Here is a 16,485-nt window from a genome sequence, read left to right as displayed (position 1 = left end):
GTTACAGTTTATACAGTAGCTCAAACTCCTGAAAACATTTGCAACAAATTATCACAAACAGGGAAATGTTGCAAAGATCTTGAACTGCTTGGTAGGTGTGCTAGAGCCTGCTACAGAAATCAAAAGGATGCTCAGTGTGACGGTAGGTGTTGCTGGCATCACAAAACTGTTATGAAGCCCAGCTAGCTACCCCTACATTTATGTACTGTAACTTGGCCACCTTTTGTAAGGCTTATTTTGGCCAAATGTATTTAACATCTGGGAAGAACAGGGAATGTGTAAATGTATTTATATGTCTGTAAGAATGTATTTCAATGTCTGCATTTGTTGTAAATGCCATCCCACAGTTTAGTGAATCAACATTCTTCTGTAAATGTGCTTTGAGTGTCAGCCCTGCCAGATTTTCATTCTTACTATAATTTCTATGGAGAATGCAATCCACAGCTTTCTATAGAATTGATAGGATTAGAGACAGCTACTGTACGTGTCTGGACTCCTGGGGGGAGGTGAAAGGCTGCTGATCAGATCTGGAAGGAAGAGCATTGTATTGCACAGACTCTGATTTAATCAAGGATTGGTTTTAGCATGCCCTCTGGCTGTTGTGGCACTAACTTAATCTGTGCTTAATTTGTGCTTGTATTGTCCAGTAGAATCTCCCATGTAAAGGATAGCCACAGAGGGCTATATAAGGGGTGCTGCTGATCAGAGAATCAGTTCTAGTTTTAGAGAGCCTCTGAGAGCAAGAGAGGCTAACAGACAGAGATACCCTGGGAAGGAGTGTGGAGATCTACCCTTAGGCCATGCCCCCGCTGCCTACTACAGCGTCCGCTGTGGCGGATGCTGCATGGACGAGAGCCCTCCCCTCAATGGCGCCGGGCCCACTGCGAGGGGGGGCCGCAGCGCTTGGGCGAGAGTTGCTCCTGCTCTCAATAGAATTGAGAGCAGGACTCGCGTCGAGCGATTAGGCACGCCCCCCGGCGGTTCAGCCAATGAGGGCGAACCTGCCGGGTGACATCATGGCCGTGCCCCCGTCACTCCCCCACCACGCCCCCCTGGTTTCTCTTCCTGCAGTGAGCTGCAGACCGGGGAATCGGCTGAACGCGCCGACAATATCGCGGGCGCGCGTTACAGCGGAGATACCGGGGCCTTAGCCTTAGAGGACTATCTGAGAGACAGAGAGACTCAGAAACATTTTGTGAAGGAGTTTGATCTTTACAGTGACCAGCTGGAGAGATATCTCAGAGGGGCTGCTGTGTGTGATCAGCACTCTGAGATCCTGGATGAGAAGCAGACAGGACAAGCCTTTTTGAAGCAGGCCCCTGCACCTAGCAAGGCTAGAGTCTACTCCCCAGGCCCCCAGTTGGTATTGTATCTTGTTTTGTACATCTTTGTTTTGTCTGCAGACGTGTCAGAATAAACCCCATTTTATTCTACAACTTTGTCCTGTCTGGTGCTTGTGATCCCAGTGGTTTTGGTGTTAAAGTACTGGTCTCTCGTGACACTCAGTATATTAAAACTCATTCAAAATAACATTGAGTTGAATAATAAAAGCTAAAAATTGCAGTCAGTATTATCTAATACTACACAACTGATGCATTAAAAAAAACACGTGTAGGATATAGCTTGTATTGCTCCTTTAAAGAATGCTAATGAGATAAGGTAATAATCAGAGACCGGAAAGGGGGAAATGTGGTACTCAGAATCTGCTTTTAGCAAAACTCAGGTCAAAATAGTGGTTATCATTGTGGGTAGGTGGCTGGTTGCAATCCTTTGGTAAAGTCCAAAGAAAGAGGATAGGGAGAAAAAGCGGGAAGACCAGAGTAGAGTGGGGCTATCAATATTAAAATCAATTATAAAGTAGATAATAAAAAAAACTCAAGTAGAAAACAAGGGAAATTGGTAGGAACAAAGAAAGTGAACTAGGATTCAAAGTCAGAGAGAAAATTAGAAGGGGGATAGGTGACTGTTCATCTACTGTATCTTCATGTCACTTATAAATAGGTTACGTGCAGGAAGGACATTTCCACCCCTCCTAATGCAATCGTCAGAAATATCACCATATACATTAAATAGTATACCAACTGAAACAAGGGGCAGCTATTTGAAAAAAAGGTACAGCCTTCCAGAGAGTTACAATCATTTGCAATGGATATCAAATATAATTTATCAATGTATTCCAGTGGGTACACAAGGACATAGTCATAACATCATGAGTTCTAGCACCTTGTGGGCCGCATGACACCTTGGCTATGTCATGTCTTTTTTGTGCTAGATTTTCAGGGGAGATCATATTCGGTATTCATATGAACGGTAGAACAGGATCTGAAGTGCAATATAATGGAAGAGGACTCCTTCCCTTCCATATTTGTATTTAACGATACCACAATCACGTGATCGCAATTTGCTGGAGAGGTCATGGCCCTCTTTTTCGGTGTCCCTTCAAGGACCCAAAAAGTGTAACATGGCTTAGTGAATTTTGGCCTTCATGTTCTGTTATTATTATTTATTTATTTTTCATTTTATTCCAGGCAGCCATGTGACATAGTATTAGATGAGAACTGTGAGTAATTGCGTGTTTTCTTGTTTATTTTGATTATTTAAAGAACATGTTACTCATTCTATAATAATGAAGTGATTCAAAAAGATACATTTTGCATATACTCATATTTATTTATTTTCAATGTGATTTTATTAGGAAGTTTGACTACTTACCTTCACATGCTGGTTGTATCCCAGACCACGAACCATTTAATAAACATGTTCTTTCTATAGATCCCCTCAATGAATATCCCATTTCACAAGAAAAACGAAGTAAGCTTTTTATCTTGAAATCATTTCCAAGTCGAGACCCATGCGCTGGTATTCCTGGGTCACCACAGATTTCTGTACTATTTCCTTTAAAATATTTAACATTATAACAATGATTACTAGGGAAGTAGCGAGAGAAGTAAAAATGTAAATACCGTCTTTAACCACCTGGCTTACCACTCAGTATAGGCAGTATTACAGTATTTATACCGTTTAATAACAGAAAAGCTACACATATTAGTTTATATTGTAATATATAAAAAATTATATATTTCATATTGTCATAAAACAGAGTGTTTCAAGCTCTTTGAAAATATAAATTTCCTCATTTTATTGCAGCTTACAGTATCTCCATCTCAAGTTCAGACAGGATACTTTATGCTTCTAACAGTAAGTTATGGAATTTTGATGTCTGCACAGTGTATTATTCTGATAATGACTACATGACCAGAGATCACACGTAACTCAGTTCTCCTGCATTTGCTTAGGATAGTGAAAATAACAAGAAATGAAAAACTTATTATGGTTTATTTACAATAATGTCAGATAAGCAATGTACAACAGTATATATAATCTTCTTTTAGTAGAAAAACTCAGGACAAGATTAACTAGAGAAAAACTATAGTTACACAGTCATGTACAGGTACTGTATGACTCTAAAGATGAATGTGTATGTTTTCAGAATTAGGTGCAAGTGTACCTGAACAGTGAGGAAGCGTTCCACTCCATCGATTATCCTCTTGGCATACTCTAGTTGAATTTCCTATAAGGCTGTGAATTCCTGTGCAAGAATAGTGAACTTTAAATCCATATGTAAATTTCTCTCCAGTAAGAATGGCGTTAGCAGGGACTCCAGGATGTCCACAAGAAATGGCTATAAAAATCAGTAAATAAAGTAAATAAAGGCAATAACTAAGATATGTAATAAATTATTGTTTGGCTGATTGAAGATTCAGTAAATAATGTTTAAAATGCAATTACTACAATAAAAATATGCATGCAAACAGATATTTTATGTCCTTTTTTTTCCTGTTTGATGGAAAAAATTGTATACTTGATGAGAAATAACTCTCAATGTATTATTTCTTGGTAAAACATTTTATAAATAAATAAATATACATTATAACTCAAAAATGCTACTAAGAAAAAGTTTATATATAGTCATGTTTTATGGGCAACTGAGATAATTATAATAATTTCATTATTGTATATATCCCTATAAACTTGTAAAAAAAATAAATGCTTGAAGGAAAATTTCCCTTTCTATTATTGCTAAAACATAAAAAGTGAATGCTCCCATTTAAAGACATTTGCTATGTTTCTTCAATTAATTAAATATGAAGATGTTTCTTTTTTTTTTACAAAAAACGTTTGACAAAAATAAAATATTCTTAAACGTCTCTCTAGAGTTTCACTAAATGCACAGATGTTATTAACTGCTGATGTGGTGTACGCACAATTATTAATTATTCTAGTGACAAAAGGCTGCAGCAACAGAGATTACGTAGTCACGGCATCACCGTAAGAATGCGAATCGAACAGGAGGGTACTCCTCTTTAGTTTAGATCTCATTTACTACTCTGTAGAAGTATTAAAACTAGCAAAAAAGGATGAAGTTCACTGAATGGCACAAGGGCCCACAGATTGCAAACTCTCGGGACAGGTGATTTCACCGTAGATTGAGTGACATTGGTCTTGGATTATTCATCGGTAAAATAAAGCAGAATATACTATAAATGGAAATAAAGGACTAAGTGTCACGACACTGAGGATCAAATACAGAAAAAAAGATGTTTCGTGTTAGACTTGTGAATACTAATATAAGTACAAAAATACTCCTGAGTTCTGAAGATATTAAACATTGTTTTTAAAAGGGTGCATGTTAAATTTTACATCTATTTAACATGATCAGAATTTACTTATTACATATTGTAACAATTTATTTATTTTATTTCTGTGCAAAAGAAAGTAAATTATGAAAATATCAACTTGAATAAACATTCTAAATTATGATTTTAATATGAGCATCTTTGGGACAGAGTTAGAATTACATAATTTATAGTAAATGTGTTAAATTTACAAATAAAAGAATAATAGCAAAAGTTAGAATGCTTTTTCTTTACCTACCCCTTACAAAGTATGTACAAAAGGAATTTGTGGCTTAGACAGTTTTGTGGCTTAGACAGTTTTACTACAGACAATAGACACAATATTAAAAATAACAATTGAATTAAGCCCTCTGCTTTTGTTTTTATAGTGTGTGTGTGTGTGTGTGTGTGTGTGTGTGTGTGTGTGTGTGTGTGTGTGTGTGTGTGTGTGTGTGTGTATATATATCTATATCTATATCTATATATATATGAAAAAAGAAAAGAAAGGAAGCAGGCGCACACCTAGTGCATTAACGTATAACAAAATGTTTATAGAACATTAAAATCAGTCAAATGCCCACTCACAAAGGTACAAAGTGTAAAAGCAGGTATGAGATAGGCTCTCATGTGCCAGTACTGCCGTCCGATTTCAGCAATGGCGTCTTCTCCTGTCTGTCCTCCGTGTAGTCGGATAACCGGAAGTGACGTCCCTCTAGCTTGGCGCCCAGTACAGAAAGTCCCTCCGGGAACCAGCAACTCTGAATCTTCAGTGCTGGCCAATGATACACCGGGGGAATAGGATCCAACGTCTCTCACACAGCCTGCAGCGTCTCACACACAGCAATTGCAAAGTTCGTGAGCAAGTGACAGCCTCAATCTAGCCATGGATTATGTGTTTCGTCATCTATGATGACTTCATCAGGCGTGGCTAGATTGAGGCTGTCACTTGCTCACGAACTTTGCAATTGCTGTGTGTGAGACGCTGCAGGCTGTGTGAGAGACGCTGGATCCTATTCCCCCGGTGTATCATTGGCCAGCACTGAAGATTCAGATTTGCTGGTTCCCGGAGGGACTTCCTGTACTGGGCGCCAAGCTAGAGGGACGTCACTTCCGGTTATCCGACTACACGGAGGACAGACAGGAGAGGACGCCATTGCTGAAATCGGATGGCAGTACTGGAACATGAGAGCCTATCTCATACCTGCTTTTACACTTTGTACCTTTGTGAGTGGGCATTTGACTGATTTTAATGTTCTATAAACATTTTGTTATACGTTAATGCACTAGGTGTGCGCCTGTTTCCTTTCTATTCTTATTTCATAGGTATCATTATGGATTAGTGTACCATTTTGAAACGGGCTGCCATATACCTGGATGGTATTTTTTGGAACAGGACATTGTGTTTTCAGAGGTTATTTGCAAAGGTTTTTCATGTAAGCTTTTTATATTTTTTACCTTTTTGATATGCTTATATGATTTTTTACATGTTTTTTTACTCATATTGTAATATTAAAGCATTAGGTTAGTGTTATACATCATATATAGTATTTTTTATATATCACATATATTTTATACATATATAATTTTTTTTTTACCTTTGGTTAATACTGGTTCTTAGTATATTTTGCTAATTCTTGCCACCCCACTGGATGCACTTACAGTTGGGCTAATTAAATCACAGTTTTGTTTAGGATATATTAGAGGTGCTACTTCGTTTTTTCGTTTTGTTTTTGATATATATATATATATATATATATATATATATATATATATATATATATATAAATAAATTAAACCAACTGAAAGCCTTTACCAGTCTAATTTACTAATGAGACAGTTTTTCAACTACAGTAAATAATGTCCTAGGGGATTTTTACATTCCCCAGATATCTTGCAATTATGTCTTAATGACTGTAGGTAGATGGAGACTTGCCACATTGGAAAAGTAAAACATAATTTAAGTGTTTGTTTGCACAGACCTTATTTTCTTTTAAAATGGTTTCAAGAGCAAACATTGATGTAGAACTATTTGGAAATTAAAGAATACTGGATATACAGTAGCAATTGACTAACCTCTCTTTTGGAACTCAACTCCTAATATTTCTTTTTTTTTTTGCCCACATTTTTTACTCTGTTAAAGGCTGTATCATCTCTGCAGTACATCTCTAATGCCATCTTCACTACACTTTTAAGAAAATAGATAAAAACAAAAAAAAGAGTGTTCATCTCCCTGTGGAGGCTGCTGAGTCTGACCTACTTGCATGCATAGTTATTTTTGTTTATTTTACTTTCACTCTCGATTCTAGCCCTTGCAATAAATGTCTCTAGCATTTCCAATTATTGTACTACTTTTCTATGCACTTATTTAAGAACCAATCCGGTTGGATTTTTAAAAATCCGAACTCGGGGTCAATCTGAAATCTGAATGAAGAGGGAAGAGGGAAGAGGGAAGAGGGAAGAGGGAAGAGGGAAGAGGGAAGAGGGAAGAGGGAAGAGGGAAGAGGGAAGAGGGAAGAGGGAAGAGGGAAGAGGGAAGAGGGAAGAGGGAAGAGGGAAGAGGGAAGAGGGAAGAGGGAAGAGGGAAGAGGGAAGAGGGAAGAGGGAAGAGGGAAGAGGGAAGAGTTCCAATTACAGTAGCAGTGTCTCCAGTTGTATAAATATCCATTCAAACCTCCCTCCAAATAAATTAGGGAGAGATGCCTGTGCTGAAAAAGGAGCACACCTGCGGTACCCTGGGTGATATGCAAAATATATTTAAATGAGTCACATCCCACACTTTGTTAAAGACTGTCAACTATAGTATACTGAGTTGATAGGCCTAAAGCACCTTGTAACTGGAATGGTGTACTGGTGTCAGACCCAACACAGGATTAAAACCCACAACCACTGCAACATTGGGCTTCAGCTCTAGTAGTGTGAGCTGAACAAGCTGCTTCCAATTTTCAAGAATTCATCTGTCAGATTTTTACTCAAATCTGCCTTTTTTAGACTAATCCATGAAAATCCATAAAGGAATTTGCCAATCCCCATCAGATTCAGATTTACTGTAGGAAGAAAATGTGCACATTTCTACCTTTTAACACTTTAACCAGGGCAATAATTATTTGTGACTCTATTGCACCAGTCCCGTTTACATATAAAGGAACAGAACATAGCAAGTCAGTGACATTCTTTTACATCTGTTCTTCTATTGCCATGTCATAATGTACCAATTCAATTGTATACCATACTGTGAATCTATAGTATATTGTGTGTCTGACTGCCAATACATAGTGTGTTTGCGGTTTATGTAGCATTATCCTACAGAAGTGAAGATATAGCAGAAGAACAGCATTGCAGAGTGGCACTAAAGTGTTAGAAATGAAAGGCAGACATAAAAGACCCCGTTGGTTTTTTTTCCCCAGAGTTCATACACAATGTTGAGAGAATTCCATATTCAGTAAGGTAACGTATGGAAAACTTGTAATTAGAGAATATTTCATAGTTCAGTCCTTGAGAGCAACCCAAATGAAAGATTTCAAGGGCAACCCATATCAAATCAAGTTGTTTTATTTATGTAAAGGGCCGGTATTTGGCACCCTAGGTGAACCCTCAGCTGTGTGTCGCCCACAAAAAAAATCTCTCTCTCTCTCTCTCTCTCTCTCTCTCTCTCTCTCTCTCTCTCTCTCTCTCTCTCTCTCTCTCTCTCTCTCTCTTCCCTACCTCCCTGTTTTCCACCTTTCTCCCCCCTCTCCCAACCCTTTTTCCATTTTCCGCCTTCCTCCCTTTTGTTTTTGCACCCCCTACCCTGACATTAATAGGAGTTCCTGCTGCAGAGGAGAGCAGCCTGCTTTACGTTCAGCCTCTGCTGCCACCACACCAATATGTGCCACGCTAGGTAATTGTCTATGTCGCCTAGTGGTTGCACTGGCCCTGTATATGTACAACTGGATTAATTGGTTAATTAATATGTTAATTAGAAATGGTTAATTAGAAAAATCTTAAAAACCTGACCTGTTGGCAGTTCTCAAGGACTGAACTTGGGAATCACTGCATTAGAGTATTGCTAACAGGAGGCACTTATTAAAAGTGTATACTAGGGGAGAGTGACAGGAGCAGAGACCACAGAAGCCCAAAGTAATCGGTGGTAGCGAGGAGGGAAGGAAAAGGAAGAAGTGCTAGATCAGGGCTAAGAACATGAAGTTACCTAAAATAGAAATGTACGTTATTTTCCCTGAAAATAATACATATCCACAAAACAAATATGAGAAAACAACTGCCAAAATACATCTAATCAGCATAGGCTTAATGCTGCAGTAGCTTTAAATAACATGACATTTTACCCCCATCCATACCTTGAAATTGGTGTTTAACTTAAAAAAGAAGTCCAGGAGTCCCGTCAACCACAATTATATGTTGAAATGGGCTGAAGACCTCAATCTTGATATAGACAGAGATGAATGGGAGGATATTTGGGAAGCAGCAGCCAAAACTTCTATTTGCACTACTACTAAGGAAAATATATATAAGATTCTATTTCAATGGTACTTAATCCCGAGTAGGCTGAGCCGGATCTTCCCTGGCCTGTCTGACCTATGTTGGAGGGGGTGCGGCCAGAGAGGAGATCTGGTGCATATATGGTGGACATGCCCAAAGATCCAGACTTTCTGGAATATGATATGCTCATTGGTTGAGGAGACGGTAGGAGTTAAGGTCCGGATGGACCCGCTGATATGCCTACTCGCGAAACCCATCGAAGATATCTCTGTCCCTCTTAAAAAACTGGCCTCGTTCATCCTGACTGCGGCTCGCTGCTCAATAGCAGCTAATTGGAAAAAGATTAAACCCCCTTCTAAGCAAATGGTCCTTCGCAAGGTAAGCGAGGTCAAGCTTATGGAATACCTATCGGCGCTCCTGAAACAGAATATAGTACAATATGAGAAAGTTTGGGCACAGTGGCCTTATAATTAAAGAGATTAAAAATGAGATATAGATGCTTCACTTGGACTCTGCATTAGACCACTAACCCCTATAAGGGGGAGTTCATGTCTACTCAGGGTCTTTTGACAAGGTGGAGGGGAGGACAACTACACCCCTTCCCTTAGCTCTCCCCGTTCCTATCCCCTCTCTCCCCCCTTCTTCTGTTCTTCTCTCTTCTCCCCCTCTCTCTCTCTGCCTATCCTTTACAGTACTAATATAAGGGGTTTGATCTAAGATCCTCCTAAAACTGTTAATTCTCCCGGACGGGATCTACATAGTAGAATCTAAATGCATAGGAGGTTACAAAATACTAGGGGCAGATCGCCTCTTCTTGATCAATCAACCTTGAGATGCTTCGGGTTGTTCACTTTTAAATGTATATGTTAATTAAGTTTACTGTCTATAAACAACCATGTGATGTGAATGTACCCCTGTCAGAAAACAATAAAAATGTTTGAAATAAAAAAAAAGAAAAGAAAGTACTGTAGAGGGACAAAATGCTGGAAATAACACTATGGTGGGTAAATCAGGTTCCAAGTAATATATGTATATACAATATGCAGATATGTTTTATTAATGTACATGCATGACAGCTTACAGCAACTCTACATTTCTTAAGCATCATTGTGAAAAATGCTATATTCCGTTGAATAGCATGGTTTCAATGAATGTCTGTGTGTGTCTATAGATTTGTTTGTATTTCTGAATGTTATTCTTTATTTCTGTTGGTTTATTTGTGTTTACATATTGCTATAGGTATCTATGTGAAGTTATCTGTATGACTAATGGTGTCATTGTTTTTTGTTTTTTTTTTCTTCAGCAGAAAGGGTTCAAATGTCTACATTCAAATATATATTTTCTTGTTTAAACTTTCTTAGTGCCAGAATAATCTTAAACACACTGCTTTAAAATGCATTGCAAGGTCATTTAAAAATTAACACAAAAGAGCAATGCATGTAGAAATTACTCTATAGCAGATACGTATTGCACTGTTATGAAGGACTGACAACCATTAATGAGCTGATGTATTACAGGAATATGTGAATAAATCAGTGAGAGACTTAAAGTGATTCATATGATTCCAACCTTCTGATTTAACATTTGTGAACCTCAAGGTGGAGAATATAAAATATAAAACATATTGAGCCTACAGTATGTATTAGCATCTATACATAGTGTTATAATGGAGATAAAAGAGGAATTTGGAACTTTGTGAGTCATTGACAATAGGATAAGGTTACATGGATTACTCATATTAAATGTAATGATCACTTTTGTAATACTAGACTTCATGCAGGTCCAATTATGGACTTTATCCTCTACTACATACTAAGGCAATACTATCTGTAGTACTGAACCATACATTATGTATATCCATTAAAACATTTTAAATAAATTAATCTAACAAATTAAATTTAAAAAAATGAGAATGCAAGATTATTTCACTTACTGTATTTGCCAGCATTTAAAACAATGTTCGTTATAATTCTATTTATTATAATATTGTATGAACACGTGGTGTCTTGTGTCATTTACAGTAGAATTTTGTTTAAAAAAAAAATATGGTGTCTAAACATAATTTCTTTCATTTATTCATAAACTCATCCATCTCAATAAAAAAATATATAAAACTACATATTCTATATCGAACACATATTATGCTCACTTAAAATATTTTGTTAGTATTGTACCTACAGTATATTTGTAAAATTCGAGTTCAATACTTACATAAGCATTTGGGTAATGACCTATCCCACAGGCCATTTGCCTTACAGTTTAATGCAGATGATCCCAACAGGTAGAAGCCCTTTTTACAGTGATAGGTCACACTGATCCCATATTTGAAACTTTCAGGGTAATTCTGTTGTCCATGACGAATGGCATTCTCTACAAATCCAGGATCTGTACAGTTTACCACTACAAGGAAAGTAAGTGTTAATATTTTATATCTGACTAAAATGGATACATGAATAAAACTGCATACAGATATATATTCTCAAACATTGTTAAAAACATCAAGTGAATGATCGATATCAAATCATAAAATAAAGTGTCACTACAAGATGAAATTCAACTAATACTAAATTTCATAAGTATTTTCCTTTAATGCACAGCGATCTGTAACTTGGACAGTTGTTAAACACTTTAGTTGTCACTGTGGTGGATAAAGAATTCATTTATAAATGACAACAATCTGTCAATTGTAACATGTTTTTCTGCAAAGTTCTTTTTTCAGCTATTGTTGTCAAAGGGTTTGTTCACCAATTTGCGGTGTGCTCTTGACATTGTGTGCCATGTTAAATGTATCCAGAACCTTTTAATTTAAAGAATCTTCATAAACCTGTCACCACAAGCTACATTATATGGCACTAAAAGCATAGCTTGGGGGTAAAAAGACTGCCTTTGAAATGGGTGAACCCGTCTTAAAAACTAGTGTCAGCTCTACTTGTGATCGTGGGCAAGTCCCTTTAACAACTTGTGCCTCAATCACCAAAATCAGATGGTATGCTCTTTGTGGTAAGCACTTATTATGGTTTCAAAATTCTATGTACTGTATACATTGTCAGTGCTATGTAAATTAAAATATATTATTAACTAGAGAAACTCACAAGTGAAATTAAAATAGAAATATATCTAATTCATATTATCACCAATATATTTTACCCCACAGAGTAAATTTTTAATAATTGCATTATTACATAAATTATTCTGAATTACATGGATTCACACCTGGAACTTTTATATTCTTACAATAAAGACCGAACACAGTAATGTCAGTACTCATGGATTATCCATGAGTTACATGGATTTGGTCCTTCTCTCTCAGTTGCTCAGACATCACTGCTGTTCTTAAGGCTAATAGAGCATCTGAGCTGTAGGGGGCATGATCTTCTCTTGTTCTTGCAAAAAGACACCCTGCATCTTTTCTATGAGCTGGAACTGGCTTCTCCTCCCCGTCCTGCAGCAAGATACTTTGGTATTACTAAGTGTGCACGTGTATGTAAATGTGTGCATGTGTATGTCATATAACTCTGTATAAGAAGGTTGCATACATGTCATCATAAAGGATGAGGCAGAAGAGGGGTAAATATAGTAAGGCAGCAGAACAGACCAGAGCAAAGGAAGTGCTGTGCAAATCATAACAGTCCTGTTATTGTCAGTAGGTTTTTATAGCTACTGTATAATGGATGTGGCAACTTAAATATTTGTTGGCAGGTGTGACAAAGGTATTAGGCATTTTATTATGGTAACTCCAGTAGTGGCTTCAACCCGCTGCTAGGAATAGATTTCACTGTCTCTGTAGACTATGGTTACAGGTCTAAATCAGCTGTCTTTGGGCAGGACTCACTAAGCTTCAACACTTGGTAACTCAGTGCAATTTAACTTGAACTGCCATTGAGTTTAATCAGAGCTTAGTGAATATACCCCTTTGTTTTTCTATAACATGTGTGCTTCTCAGTGGTGACTGTAACTGCTTGTATAATAGTTTTTACATGACAAATCGATTCCACAAATGTGTAACTGTTTGAAACATAAAAGGTGAGTATAGGTATAGTAAAAACTGTACAGTATATCACTATAGCAGTGTCTACAAACTGTCTAAGAGGTTGTAGTTCAAAAACATCTGAAGCAACTAATAAGCATATCTGTGAAAATGGTGTATTCCTGTCGGGAATATCAAATTAACCAGAAGCGTTCATTCCGTGGGAAGTGTTGACTGTAATCCTTAAAGAAAATGCTTCAGAAAAGAAGCACAACCTCAGGGTGCATTGGGGATGTGATATATTTCAATTATATATCAAGTTCACAAGGAATCAATTTGTCTTTTTGCTTATGGATTTTCTTGATAATCATCAGTCTAAATAAAACGTAATTGACAAAGTATGATTGTGTGTAAAGGAAAAACGCAGCAGTGATAAAAATGTCACACATAATAATACATTTATAAAAAAGCAACCTGACAATCAGACAGTAGTATATTAACATTTACTTCTACCTATTTTTAATAATGCTAAGTTCAATACAAATTTAAATTAAATAAGTATGCTGTAGTGATATTCAATAAGAGAGATTTACAAAACAAATGAGTTGGTTGGCATGCACATCTGTGCCCCTGGATTCCCTGATTACCATCCACCCTGGGGACACACTTGTAAATCCAGGTGATAGAGCAGAAGGTGATTGCGTTCTCTCAATGACAGCTGTCAAGGATTACACAGGAAATGACTTCTGGCATTCTCAGTTTGGTTTGTTGAAAAAGTCAGAATGATGCTTAAGTCTGTCCTGATGACTTTGGAACCTTGACCTAAGTAGATTCAAAGCCCTGAAGATATATAAATATGGATTAACTTGCCTAGAGTAGCTCCAAAGGTATCTCAAAAATATTCTCCTTAGACTTCTGCTTTGTCACATTATTTTTTTGACATGGAAAAATCTTACTAATATTAAATGGTTCCTATTTATAATCAAATATATATATATAGTTTATGTTTAAGCTAAAGTTAGACTTTCTAGGAAACTCCTTTAGTGAAAAAGTAATACACCTTTAATGTATACAATTCAATTACTAAATTAGGCACATGGATGGTCTAATTAAATTTGTTGTTTCATACTGTATACTGTACGTACTTGTCGGCACTTAATGTTTTTAGATTATACAGTAATTTCTAACGCAATTGCAGGGAATTCTGACACAAGGTTTTGTTTTTGTAATTTTTTTTGCTGCAATGCATTTCATTTGCACCTTTTATGGGTGGCAAAAGTTTAGCATGCATCTAAGGCGTGTTATGTAGTGTGTGCGGCCGTGCGCGCGCGTGCCAGTGTGAATGTGCGTGCACGTGCTGCATGCTTTTTGTGTGTAGGCTGAGGTGTGTGTGTGTGTGTGTGTGTGTGTGTGTGTGTGTGTGTGTGTGTGTGTGTGTGTGTGTGTGTGTGTGTGTGTGTGTGTGTGTGTGTGTGTGTGTGTGTGTGTGTGTGTGTGTGTGTGGTGTGTGTGTGTTATTATTTATTAAAAAAAACACTTTGTTAAAAAAAAATATTTATTAACATTGTGCAGACACACACATACATACACACACAAATATACATACATACACATGCATACATACACACACATATATATACAAATACACATGCATACATACACACACACACATACATACATTTCAGTGACGGTAGCGGCGCAAAAAGATTATTTTCCCCATCTTCCCTGATGTCGGCCGAATGCACGCTCACTGCCATGCGCGCGCGGCCCTTGTATAGAAGGGCTGACTAACCTCAGCCATATAGCACGCGGCCGCTATATAACAGCCCTTCTATGTCTGTTGGGTCTATGTACACTAAATGTACTTATTTTTGTTTGTGGCTGTATTAGATATAAGAAACTTCTTACTTACATTTCTTATGTTTGTTTTAGATTTTTAGCCAAGGATATTATTGCCACCTAAGAAATACCAGAGGTTTTGATGCAGAATACATGTAGGAAAATTACAGATTAAAAATGTGGTAAATCTCATTACAATACGTGCATATGTAGCCCTCTTTCTTACGCTCTAGAGTGACTACGGGTACTGCATACACACGTGTAAAAAAGAAAATGTGAGGCGCTTCTAATACTTCACACTGATCAAGTCTTCATTACTATCTCCACTGCTGATCTTTGACTGGGAAAGTGTGAGTTCCCAATCGTGATTCTTTGAATTGACTGCATACACACACCTGTGGCTCCAGGAGATCTGAGCCTCCGCTAGCTGGGAGCCTGGGGTACAATTATCTTATTGGCAGCGCCTCCACTTACCCAGGATCGTGTAAGATTCCCTGAGCAAGAACAATAGCAACACACATATGATGGAAACTGTTTACTGCAACGCATAAATGAACCCTTATAACACTATCATCAAGAACACATATAACACATTCCTATACTTATACTATACTTATAACACTAGTGGCTCGGCCACTCTCATAATGAGAAATGTCACTGTCACGTCACCAAGTGCCCGCACACCGTGTCCATGTACTGTAATATGTATGTAACGGTATTTCTGGCCCGGCCTGACCCACCCAATCTCACATTGGCCCCTGTGGTCTAACCGGTCCCCATTACAGTGTGGTAGTGTCTGGTGGTGCACCTGTTGGCAACAGGACTCCTGAGTCTCCCGCATGATGGAGTGTGGGGAGGACCCGTCCAGACAGGCAGCTGAGGTAGTGTGCTGAGTCCTACCTAGTTCCAGTGCAGCGCCTCCACCTCATCAGGGTCCCTTCGGTCACTTGGGGATGGTCCTGGTGAGGAACTCCTCGGTGTTGCAGCCCCCTGTGCAATCACTTGACTCTTACACATGAGGGTTTCTGTGATCAGCTTCATCTTTATTGATACGGTGGGCTAGCTGCCCTCCACCATGGGGTGTCTCTAGCCCATCATGGTGCCCGTGCTTCCCTTTAAAAAGGTATGTCACCTTGATCAGGGATTCCCTATCCCAGCCGGGATATCTTTATTCTGCGCAAAGTGCCTGGACACAGACTCCTACTGCAGCTATTAGAACATAACTGTCTTGACTACTTGAACTTGAACTTGACAGAACTCCTGCCAGAACTAGACTAATTTTTAGTCACAGTGCTGTGCCTTATGTACTCTGGGGGCTGACACAACTCTGACATCACTAACCATGGAGTCAGAGCATGTGACCACTCCCATCCATACACAGGGCACCCCACCAGGGTGTGAGGGCAAGCCTCCATAATTACTGCTGGCATGCCCACAACTTACCAGGCCTTACTGTCAGCAGGAGAGATGACTGTAGCCATTTTACATGACCGCTACATTCTCCCCCTTGTGAATCCCATCGTCCTC

At 38.1% G+C, this 16,485-nt stretch overlaps 1 protein-coding gene across 1 annotated transcript in view; it reads right to left on the bottom strand.

Moving 5' to 3' along the window:
- The window catches only part of CSMD1 (CUB and Sushi multiple domains 1), a 2,556,145-nt gene that overhangs the window by 91,265 nt on the left and 2,448,395 nt on the right, over positions 1–16,485 (bottom strand). Inside the window, exons 55-57 of the mRNA XM_075598211.1 lie at positions 11,364–11,552; positions 3,509–3,682; positions 2,713–2,895 (exon numbers count right to left, since the gene is read on the bottom strand). Coding sequence (XP_075454326.1) covers positions 2,713–2,895; positions 3,509–3,682; positions 11,364–11,552 — 546 coding nt within the window. The remainder of the gene's footprint in view (positions 1–2,712; positions 2,896–3,508; positions 3,683–11,363; positions 11,553–16,485) is intronic.

Source organism: Ascaphus truei, chromosome 4 (genome assembly GCF_040206685.1).
Source record: "Ascaphus truei isolate aAscTru1 chromosome 4, aAscTru1.hap1, whole genome shotgun sequence".
In the NCBI taxonomy this organism is placed as follows: Eukaryota; Metazoa; Chordata; class Amphibia; order Anura; family Ascaphidae; genus Ascaphus; species Ascaphus truei.
This window is presented reverse-complemented; position numbering and strand designations above follow the sequence as displayed.